A 12,465-nucleotide genomic window follows, 5' to 3' on the forward strand; every position below is an offset into this window, starting at 1 on the left:
CAGTAAAACACTCTAATTCTGAGAAACAAATGATGCTTCTATGGTAAAAATGTATTTGTATGTGCCATTAAAGAAGAAAGTGACTTACGAGATCAAAAGAGTAATTTCTGTCTTTGTAAGCCCTCCAACTGTCAACTTACTCCTCCTGCCAGCAGACAGTACAAATTGAATTCCATTGAAATCTAAGCTTTTAATAGGTTAATAGACTATTACTATTCTGGATACTGGTTTGAAGCTAGTCAGCACCTGTCTGGAAAATTAATTTTTCTACACTGTCTCCTGCCACAAGAGGAAAAACAAGAAACAAAGCAATGTGATAGCTAGTGAATATAGCATCAGCCAATCCTGCTTACTGCTACAGTTCTCCATAATTCCCCGTTTTTCTAAACAGTGAAAAAAATATTCATATCTTCTTTATAACCCAAACACTCTTTACTCTAATACTAAAACCAGTATTACAAAAAGGAATGCTTCATGAACTGTTTTAATTTGCTTCTGAAATGCTGACAAACACACACACACACACACACAAAAGACTACTGGAATACCTCAGAAATGCAAAAGATTACTTGAGAAATGGCAAATTATACACAAATAAATAACAACAAGGTACAATACACTGTGAAATACAACAATACCTGAAATATATAATTGTAAAGCTAGTTGATCTGTGAAAAGCTAGTGGATCTAACGTTAAGATGTTTCAAGGATAAAAAAACGAAGATAAATTTCTTCTCCCTTCTCACAAGGATCTAGAATTTATCTTCTACACTCCAGAGCTTATCATAGCTTTTGGGCTCTACAAGGAATTTTTCTTTTCTGTCTCTTAAGGAGAGTTCAGAATTCCTTGTTTGCTCTAAATTAGTAAGGTAACAGCAGGAATAACGGAGCTCCACCCTTTGACTATTAAAAGAAGAAAGAATACATTTGTTTACCTGAGAAAATAGAAAGGACAGCCAACAGGAATTAAAAGCATACAATCAATCAGTCCTAATGAAGCCAAGCGAGACCAAAGTGGAACTCTTTTACTCTTTTCTTAGGTACAAAATAAGGAAAGGAAATCCCTACTTCACAACGTGAAAATGAAGCACCACTTCAAGATCATGGAGAAAGACTGTTATTTAACTGAAAAATGAAACTAGATTTCTTGAACAACAGAAGGGCTATCCTTTCTTTGTGACAGCTGTTTTGTTACATTTCAGATTTATTAGCCACATTAGGAGACAACAGTTCCTGGAAAACTGACATAAAAATGGGATATAAGTGAAAACACTCTAAATTCTTGCTGAATCATATCAAGCCAGCAATTCTCCAAAACCAGAACTCAGAGCAAAGAAGGCAAAGAATATATTAATTCTTGTTTCTCTGCCAATATTTTATGCATTACTGCTATAGATCTACTTCCTGTTTGAGATTCAAATGAATGGGTAAGGTAAGTGAAGCTCAGGTAAGAGAAATTTAACCTAGGACACACATAGATCTTCATTAACGAACATATAATCAAACATAAAGCATCATCTTCTCTAAGAGCCCAAGCATCCAAAGAGCACTGCAGCAAGGTTTGGTTGCATTCTTCCAGCTATAAGACTAAACCCTTAACACAGATTTTATATCCACTGCAGAAGAGTTTTTCAGCATGCATGACACAACTGTGCCCCATGTCAGCAGAACATGCACTTGTGTATTGAAGTAGTCTAGATAAAATTCAAAGAAATTGAAAAAAAAATAAAAATAAAAATAAGGAACAGCTCTCCTACAATTTTCCAATTGTATGATGTGGGGTGTGTTTTGATTTTTCATCAGTCACTCGTACTCTCTTCTCCCTTGGTTCACTGAAACAACACTAAAATGAAAACCAAGGCATACTTTTTTTTTCCCCCCTTCGGTGGACTCAATATTCAACCTAGCAGATAAATAAAGTTAGTTGGCATCACATGACATGCCTGATTTTTCCTCTCAAGTTATTGCTTGATAATTGCACTGCCTAACACAGTAAGGGATGCAGAACATTATTTCATACAAAGTGATTATTGTCATATCACTTTAAGATATAATTTCTTTAAAATGGTATCTAAAAAATTAATTGATTTTTACATGGTTTCTTAAAATATAAACAAGACCAAACATCTTCATCCTATCACCTGAATATCTATAATCAATTCTAAAAGCTGTTCAAATTAAGTTTGTATATAACCATAATCATACTGGAAGATATGAAATAAAATGTCAATACTCATATGTTTTCTTTATTTACAGATCATCTCCAGAGCCCATTCAAACCAACACATTACTTTCTTGCAGGATTATATGATCATGTATCAGGCAGCAGCTAGAGTGATAGAGAACTTTTGCTCAATACAAATGCCAAGATGAATAAAAAAAATATGGGCAAGTTAGTGGAAAAAGCTGTAAGGCAAGTCAATTTTTAATTAAAAAAAATTACATACTAGAGAATGTTAATGAGCCAAAAGTCCCCTGAGACCACTTTTACATCTTCTGCACTATTTTGATGCCCCTGCTAAAGAAAACTGAACTGTTCTCACTCAGATCTGGTTAAAGACACATTCAATGTCACAGTAAAATTTAAAATCTGAAAATATCTTACCCATCAGGTTACTTTGCCCACTTACTTTTAGCCACTCAGAGTTACCAAATTAGCAGTAGAGAAGACAAAATTGTCACAGGTCATAAGTAAAAAATCTGAAGAGTACCTGGAAGTTCTTCATAAATGCTATCATCTATTGGTTCACTGCTCGCTTGTCCAACATCATCATATTCCTCTTCCTCCTCCGGAATAGTATTTGATTCCATATCTATATAAAAGCAGTTTAAAAGGTTAACATTTCCTAGAAAAGAAAGCTTATGCAGAATTTATGCAAAATGAAAACACAACATGTTTTCTACAAGCTGGTGCTTATAGTTTACTTTGCATATTTTGTTATAGCATTCATAAGGGAGAGCTTTCCGGCTAAATGTTATTCTTGGAAAAAAACAAGAATCTTGCACAAGAAGAAAAGTTACGTAAAAGCGAAAATGTGACTGAAATCCAGGACTTACTATTCAAAACTAGGACAAGTACGAACACTAGATATACAAACATAACAGATCAGTTAATGGACAGAACTACCGTCACCAGGCAGGACTAATAATAAAGGCTATAGTTCTTCAGGCTGGCTTACCTTGTATTACAAATTTCACTTGCTGTACCCATTCCTCTGCTTCTTTGGGAGTGGCAGCTGCAAACTATTAAATATTTATTAATAACTAGTAGTAGCAACGACAAACATATAACCACAGTTTCATTAGCAATAGAAAAGGGTCTGTAGCATTCTTGTCACTTCCTCAAGAAACCATTAGTAATTCTTTTCATGTCTTCTCGTACTTTTCTTGCAAGGATGCTTCTTATAATGTACAGCTAATTTTGACAAATTTACGTAATTGAAGGAGAGGATGATGGATTTGAAACTCTGATCAGCAGCTGGCAGCTGTGCAGAAAAAAGCTGCTTCTCTTCATCAATGTCAAAGCCAGAACTGATGAACAAAATTTGCCCTTGACAATTAGAAGACACCCATGAATTTCTTTAGACTGCTGGGTACAGTTTTCTTAAAAATGTTCTTGTCAGACTCCAACACACTACCTGACAGCTTAATTAACTGGCTTTCAACTGCAATCTCAGATATTTAAAACTTATTAAACTTACATTCTATATTGATGTCGAGCTGATAGATCTCTGAATTGCACAGCTGATATGTGCCTTTACGTAGATATTCCTGGCAAAGCCATGACCAATACAATATGTATTTAACACTGATATATATTTTGTTTAACTTTTTTTCCACTACTTAATTCATCCAAGAAATCATGCAGACATACCATATAATAGGTATTAAAATAATTACATCGAAATGACCAATAGATAAAGATGATAGATTTCCCTGTTCTTGTCCAAAAAGATAACATTTGAACATATACATATATATTTTAAATTAGATTTTTTTTTCCTTATATATGAATATACAGTGTAACCAAGAAAGGATTTCGTTTTTTCATTAAGATGTCAGTGAAAGTTGTTTTACTAAAATGTTAATTCAGTAACTGGAATTGTAACGGCTTTATCAATTTAATTTCAAGTCGACATAAGAAGTCCAACCTGATAAATGCGCTTATCAGGAGCAGAGATTTCAAAACAGCAATCTTTCTTTGCATCCTTCCGAAGGTTATTATTCATTCTGATGGTGTAGCCCTCTAAGGCAAATTCACCTTTCTGTTGTTTGTCTGTTGGAGATAAAAAACAAAGTTAGAGCTTCATTTACAACAGTGAATGTAAGTGGCTCAGCAGGTTATCGTTTATTCAGATTTGGTTTTCTATTTCATGAATTTTACAAAGAACAGGCAGGTTTTTAGCAAAATGATTAGGTGATGCTTCTGAAGATAAAGTTTTACTTAAATGGAAGACGAACACAAAAGTATATTTTTCTGTAGGATGCCTAAGGAATTCCACAGAGAGATGTCTGCAGATGGTGGTCTTATTTAGTAAGAAGTGCATGTTATGACACTTGCATCTAGGGAAACCCAAGAACTGGAACTTGCAAGGCAAGCTTCCTATAAATCAGTGTCTCTTTCAGGTTCAGTAAACCAATGGGAAAACCTGTCTAGCTCAGAACTTGCTGAGCTCCCTCCTAAACTAACCACTTTACTTAAAAAATAAACTTCAAGCTCCTTTTGAAGCAATTGGAAAAGCTTTTCTTCACATTCACCCACTCACTCCCAGATGTGCTTCCTTTCCACATGGTACAAGTACAGAATGAATTTTGTTATACATTCAGGCGTGTGTTCCCAAAGCATTCTTCTCAACACAGCAAAAGTTTAATTAGCTAATAAAAGTACTGAGCCCTACCACAGTTTATTATGTAGAGCCATGTGGTTGTTTTAAAGACGGTTCTACTTTTCAGTTTAAGGGTTCTGGTTTATAAAAGTATCGCTTAGAACAAGCCTGTGTTAAATATGCTGCACGTTGGGCAAGTGCCACCTGTGCGCTCCTTCTGAGGTCTTTGGACCAAGGCCTACATCTGATTTTATGTGCTCTGGCATGTTTGGGGGATATTAAAAAAAAAACAAAAAGGTGAAAGTAATTAATTTCTGCAAGTTCTGTGGATCACAGTGCAGCACTCAAGTGAAGATAGGCACTAGTCACATTTTGCTTGGGCCTCCCAGAAAAAAAGTGTAGATGCAAATAAAATAAAACAAAATTAATTTTTTTTGTTCTTTTTTTTTCCCCCTACAGAAGGGGAACACATTAACAACAAGCATCAGCAACAACAGCACTCCAAGCATTGCTGAACAGAACTTAGGCACAAGTCAAGCATCCACTGCCTGTATTCGTCAACAAAATGAGAAAGCCTCTACAGTAGATAAAATAGGAAAAACTACATTTTCGACATTATTTTGTTTCCTTTCTGGAAATTGAATAGAAAATTAATTTTTTCCATTCTGAAAGAGCAAAAAGTGGCTAACACAGCAGCATGAACATCAGTGGACGTAAGGGCAGTCCCTATACAAACACTCTCACTAGCAATCTTAGTCTGTGCTTCTACCTTTTTATAAATTCTCACCCATAGCAAGCAAATGGCAAATTAAAAAAATTACTTGAACAAACCCTAAGCACTGTTCTATTACCTCTTTCTAGTCCCTTCTGTAACAGTACCTTTAATTATGTCTTCATTAAGTGCAAAGATTCAGTATTAATATTTTATGTTTGCTCAAACCTCCACCTCTGTATCAAACAGGACGCAAATGTAAAATTCATGGAATCACACCAAGGCAGATATTAGAAATAAAAACTTGCAATAGGTTAACTAGGTCCCCTTTTAATGAAATTCATTTCAGCCTAGAAATTTCATTGTTCCTTCACTTGTGACCTCAGGGAGAAGATGAAGTGGAACACATTAATTTCTCCCTCTTCCATGCTGGAGGTTTATCAAAACCCCAAGAAGACAGGAGCACACAGACAGAATGAACAAACGCCAGGTTTGAAGAGTAAAAATATTTTGTTAAGAAAAAAAGGAGGCAAGTACTCAAATTCAGACTCTTGGAGTATTTCTGAAAATACTTCTCTGTGACATGAACAATCCCTTTTATGTTAACATGGTTTTACAGAGTTAATCAGAGATTATCTCTGTACCAGTACTAGTTCTTTCAAAGAGCATTATAACAGAAAGATATTGGACTTTGTACTAAAAGGGTAACACAGTATATGGTATCCATATTGTATTTGATTGTTTTATTGTTTATACCATCTTTGTCTTAACTCTCAGAACACTGTGTTTGTGTGCTAATGAAAATTAGTTGCATATACCGATAAAAAATGTATATCCTTTGCTATTAAATTCTTTCACTGAACTTTATGGCAGCAGACTAGCCATAGCATTGCTACTTTTGCTTCTAATTATCTGTGCAGCGAAGTACCCCTGATTAAAGCCCAGCGTAGCACAGTGTACACTCTTTAGAATGTTAACTACGAGGAAATTTTAAGACAACCTGACACTTCACAACTCTAACCCAGAACCCACTGAAGTTGAGAGAAAGACTAAGCATGGATTCACACTCTCTGTAGCAGCAAACAACAGAGCTAGTATGTCCTGAGAAATTGCTTCACAGATACCAAATGGCAGGACAGAGGACAATTAACAGTTCGGCTGCATCCACTGGTGGTGATAGGCAATGGAGGCTCACAAATCTCTGTTGCTCTTACAGAATACACCTCTCTAGGAAGGACTGGAGACCAACCCTGGTACCTGATCACTGTGAAGCAGACTGTGACACAAAGCAGCTGTTTGGCCAGGCACTGTAGTCAGGTGTAGGCTCGAAGGCTAGGCCATCTTGTGACAATCACACTCAGTGATCACCTCAACTTCATTTATAAGCAAATGCTTGCAGCTAAGCAGGTGTGACTTCTGAACTTCCCCATTCAGAATTATACATCAGAAATACTTTCTGGAGACTGTGCTTCAGAGAGAATTAAAAAGGTTTTGATGTTTAAGAAGTTTAGACCTAAGGATTTTACTTGGAGACCAAAAATTAGATATAGATGTTTTTAATGGCAGGAGCCTTAGATGTCCACAGCCTCAGGAAGCCCATTTACATCACAGACATTTCATTTTCATTTTGAAATCCCAAATTAGAACCAGAGTTTTTTCCTAGGCAGGAATATACCAGCATATTAGGAAGGGATGAGGGAGGGACAAATAAAACACACTTCTCTGAAAAAGGGTAGCAGTCTTATTACCTCCTATTTTCTCAAGATAGGGCTTTGCAATTCAACAACAGGAAACTCTTAAGTTGTCACAGTACAACACAGAACAGAATTGCAAAAGTATAACACTATCAGTTTAAAAAAAAAAAAAAAAAGAAAAGAAAAGAAAACAAAAAGAAATCATCATCAAGCAGAAGTTGTTCCAGAATTAGGTCAAATTTCATTTCAGAATAAGATGTTCTTTACTCTCGTCTTTTCCTCTTCTTCCCTTCTCCTCATATCAGGTATGCATCAGGAAAAAAAAAATCTGGGTTTATTCAGATCATTTTGCATCAGCAATTTAGATTGGTAAAGAAACTGTACAACAAAGTGGCAGTCAGACAACTAAGTACTGAAAAAAAGTCAAACCTAGGATATAAATTTTTTTTAGAGATGAATAAATTTAGGGCACATTTAGGTTTTAAAACAGACAATACAGATCTGAATGAAATTTGAGATCACTTTAAACATTTTTAACATTTTTCTTACACATGAGCTGCATGCATACTAAAAATAGTGACATGTTGTTAACAACGGAAACAGGGCCAATATTATATTAGGAAAAGGGAGTCTCAAGGGAAGCAGAGAAAAAGGGTTGTGAAGTAGCCTTGCGTAACTGAGTCCATGGGAACTTTTAAAACAAAGGAGAGTAAACCTTCAGCTGGGTCTTGAAATGATTGGGTTGTAAATTTGAGGCCTAAGGCGATGCGACCATATTATTAGCACATGTAAAAAGAATTAGTGCACTCTGTAGAACAGAGAGGACTTAGAGAGTGGAAAGGAAAGAAGTTACAGAGAAAGGCATAAGGAACAAAGGCAAACAGAAGGATTTCAGAAAAGTGATAAAGTATTTATAGATACTATTAGAATCTGTAATTTAGCTCTCTTCATCTTGAAATTAGGAGTCTGTAAGATCTTACAGTTTACATGGCTTCATGCTAAATGTAGTTTCACATACTTTACCACGTTTTCTAAAAATAGTATATGTCAGTATCTCCAAAATGGTCATTCCTTTTCCAGCTTTTGGAATAGCCCTTTCCAAACATATGCATAGCAAACATTTTCTTTTAGACTGCAAATCTGAACTGCAATAGTCTTTTTTTTTTTTTTCCTCTTTTGAGAAATCTAGATGATAAAATGAAAAAATGGAGGCAAAGATTGAAACACTCTAGTACACCAGTTTGTTTATGTTCAATCCCAGACATAAGTCTTGGATTGTAAAGTTGTCCCAGTGGACTAACTGAGCCTACAGAGCAATGCAGGACTTATGAACCACCAAGATGACAGGAAATCTTGAAGTAATGGACATCAACTTAACAGTTACACTAACTACTGATTAGGGGAAGATTAAAAAAAAAAAAAAAAAGGAACAAGCAGCACCTTCTTTTATTCACAAAGATATATTGCTCAACAAGACAACCAGCACTATTTTACTGTATTTTGCTAAGGATATCTTTTCTTTTCCTTTTTTTTTTTTTTTTTTCTTTATTGGAGAAGCCTATTTTTTTTTCATAGCATCTTGCAATTGGACATTCTGCTTAGTATCCCCTGAATCAAGATCTTATATAAACCTGTACCTTCCTGAAACTTAGAGTTACCTGTTTGCACATCTGAACTTCCTTTGAAAATTAACAACTATTGCAGACATATAGCCACAGGCACAATGAAACTTCAGGAGTTAAAAAAGGCAATAATGTGGGGGAAAGAAGAATTAATTAGGGTATTTTTCTTCCGCCTATGTCACTACATTGGCACTATAAACTGAAGTGTAGGTAATTAGGGAGAATCAAGACTTGATTACCAATTTCAGTTATCAATTACTACCTTGCTAAACATATAGCTGATCCCTCCAGCTTGCTCAGACAGAAGGGCATATAAAACTGTGGCTGTTAATTTATTCATTTAAATTAACTCTCCTGTCCATACGCTTTGAGGTCTGAAGGGATAGAAGTACTAACTAGGTGACTGAGTACACGCGCACTGCCAGAGATCACAGAGAAAAATAGTGATACCTGTAAACAGGGTACCTAACTCAGGAAGCTACTTCATGGAAGCAAAGAAAAGAGAAGGACTGTAAATGTTTATGGAAGGAAAAACTATGAAAACGAGGACCAGAAGAGCTTCTAGAAAGTCAGGCCTGCCGTGGTATTTGAACATGCTTCTCTTCAACATTGTGCTGCACTTCTGTGTGGGCCACATACCGGATTAATGTTGCAGCACAAGTGCAAAAATGGATGCACTTTCTGCAATACACACTTCCGACGTTTAATTAGGTCAAACCTTTAAGGTCTGTTTTTCCATCACTGATCAGGAAACAAAAATGTAGGTGACATACTTAGACCTGTCTGTATTGCAGAGATAACTGCTTCACTATCCACGCTGCACTGAAAGTATCAGAAAAAATAGGGGAAAAAAAGAAATAAGACATGAATTAGCCAGCAGGCATCACAATCATTAAAAGGATGCTTGTAACTTCTTATGTGAACACACACACACAGTCATTTACTGTATTTTCACGGGCTTTAGCTTTTACTGTATGCTTCTGGACTAGGCCACATATTTTTCATTAGCAATACACAGGTCTGAAAAATGGTTCCACAACTTTTCCTTACATGTTCTTGTCTGTTCTATACCCTTCCATATTTATTCTCCTAATGTTAAAAAAAAAAAAAAAGTTACTATAATTAAAAGTGTTTTGGAAACATCAAATCATCTACACAATATAAATCTTTACCCTCAAATTTAGCACTCAGTTACACTGATATTTAAGCATATTAAAAAAAAAATCAAAACTTGGACAACAAAATACATGTTTTACCAGATATAACTTACCCTTCACAGATTAGTGGTCTACATGTTCTGAATTTAAAAACATAATCATAGCAAAACAAGAAATAGAAATCCCAGCCACCTCTCTGACCTGTGCCACCCAACACTCACAGCACTAAATTTCTCATAAAGGTAACATGCAGCATGACTGCAAGCATACATGGACCCACTCATCTGCCTGATCTCTTTAAATTGGGTTCACATTGACAAAAGGGGAATTTTCCTATTGCATGAATCTGTCAGTAAGCAGGGCCCAGCTGATACAAAATGTTTGCGGACAGGCTAGAGCAGACCAACATCACTTAGATAACTGCCATCTAAATAGTTCTGGAGGTGGCAGTAGTTTTGTATTAAGCCAACTGAATGCATATTTCAGTTATCCTACAGTTGTGAACCACACAGCTTCCTTCTCCACATGACCCAAGTTATCTGGTGCAGCACCGAAGGTCTCAGCTAAAGAAGGGCCCAAATGCTACAGCATGTTTCATGCATCTGAGATGTTTGCTTCCTCAGTGAGCTAGTCATGGAATCCAGACACATCTACACAGATCCCAAAAGATGCTCCATCAACTATGCACCTCTCCCATGTCATTAGGGTATGGTTAGGGGATCTTCCCCAACAAATCTGTGGCCTACAAAAGCTCTAAATGTATAAGCCAAAGCATGTCTGAAAATCAATAAAGGAAAGCTGTCCCAGTATATCCCAATCAATTATTGATTTTTCAACCAACCCCAAACCCCATGCTGCAGAACATGCTTCCAGGTACCTTAATTTTCAGCACAGGTATTAGAAATTACAATGCAGCCTTGACAGCCAAACTGCTACAAAAGAAAAATGGAAGAAAGGAGACAGGCAGTCTTCCTACCTTAATCCAAAGACCAAAAACTAGAAGATGAAAAGCCAAAGCTTTGAAAACCCAAAACATATATATATGTTTTTGGAGTTCTATATAACGTGCAACTATATATAAACAATCAGCACAAACTAATTTTCCAGAGAAAATAACAAATTACTATAGACAAAACAGTATTAGGCCACAGGTCCTCTTTTTTTTTTTTTTTTTTTTTTTTTCATTTTGCTAAGAAAGATTGTTTATGCTTTTGAAGCTTGACCAATCTGTAAATCCCAAGGAAAGAGTAAAGTAGAAAAGGGGACATACAGCAAATATAGTAACAAAATTCTGGAAACAGAATTTGAGAGGAAACTGCAGCAAGATGAAAATCAAACTTAAAAGTCCAAAGTACATGAGATACAATTATATCCTTACCTTTTCTTTTTTTTTTTTTTTTTAAAGACAGAATGAGTTTAACTGAGTCAGCATGTTGAGTAATGAAACAAACTGAACCAAATTAAATTAAAACCATATGAAAAGACTATCTGCACTAATCTCATGTAGAGTCACATGAACATAAGCAGAAGAAAAAAGTTTAAATGGAAAGTTTGCACAGAAATAAGTTCTGTTTTTTCTTTAAGAAAAAAGAGACAATTGCACTTTTAATAATTACAGATATCACTCTGTATAGTTTACCTTACCCTCAAATACGAAATACACTTGGCACACAATTTAAAGGAAGTTTTATTTGACTGAAAATTATTTAATATTCAAAGTGATATCCCAACACTTATGCCAAATTCTTTCAAAACTGACCATCAAAAATCACATTTAGAAGCTAGCTTTAGTCTCCATGACTGGCTTCTAGTTAAATATCTTATTTCATTTCTAACTTTTCCAGAATGTAATTTAGAAAGAAACATGAAACTCCACTGTGTGGTTTTTAGACATTTTCCTGGAGTCAGACATCTTTAAACAACAAAGAAGGTGTAATTGCTGTAGGGTATTTTAAAATGAAAATACCATTTGGACAGAAAGAGCATTTGCTGTCCAGTACATTAATTAAGTACTAGAGTACTATCAAACCTAATAGCTAGCTGTTATTGGTACATAAGGTAGCTTTACAAGTAATTTAAACTTTTTTCCTCAGTTTTCCTGCTTTATAAAATGGGCACACCACTTACATATCCTCAGAGATTTAATATTTTATATATTTATAAAATTCAAAGCACTGTTTTACAAACTTCTTTTTTTTTTTTTCAAAAGTTTCATTTGCCCTTATTTTCTCAGTTTCCAACTCCAACAGAACTTTCATTTTTCCTCTTATTTTCATACTACTTCTCTTCATTAAAAGATCATTTTAAAGGTTCATCATTATTATTATAATTACCTTTGTCACTTCCATAATAGTAGAAGACTGTCTTACTGATGACACACCACCGCTTTTGCCATTCAAAGCCAAGAAAACTGTGGTCTGCAAATAATATAATTTGTGTTACATCACTTTACAG

General features: G+C 35.2%; 1 protein-coding gene across 1 annotated transcript in view; it reads right to left on the reverse strand.

The window, feature by feature from the left end:
• SKAP2 (src kinase associated phosphoprotein 2) overlaps positions 1-12,465 on the reverse strand; it is a 114,396-nt gene that overhangs the window by 33,775 nt on the left and 68,156 nt on the right. Inside the window, exons 6-9 of the mRNA XM_084508777.1 lie at positions 12,345-12,428; positions 4,152-4,276; positions 3,180-3,243; positions 2,712-2,813 (exon numbers count right to left, since the gene is read on the reverse strand). Of these exons, the coding sequence (XP_084364903.1) occupies positions 2,712-2,813; positions 3,180-3,243; positions 4,152-4,276; positions 12,345-12,428 (375 nt within the window). The remainder of the gene's footprint in view (positions 1-2,711; positions 2,814-3,179; positions 3,244-4,151; positions 4,277-12,344; positions 12,429-12,465) is intronic.

The sequence above is a fragment of the Aythya ferina genome (genome assembly GCF_964211825.1).
Source record: "Aythya ferina genome assembly, chromosome: 2".
Lineage (NCBI taxonomy): Eukaryota > Metazoa > Chordata > Aves > Anseriformes > Anatidae > Aythya > Aythya ferina.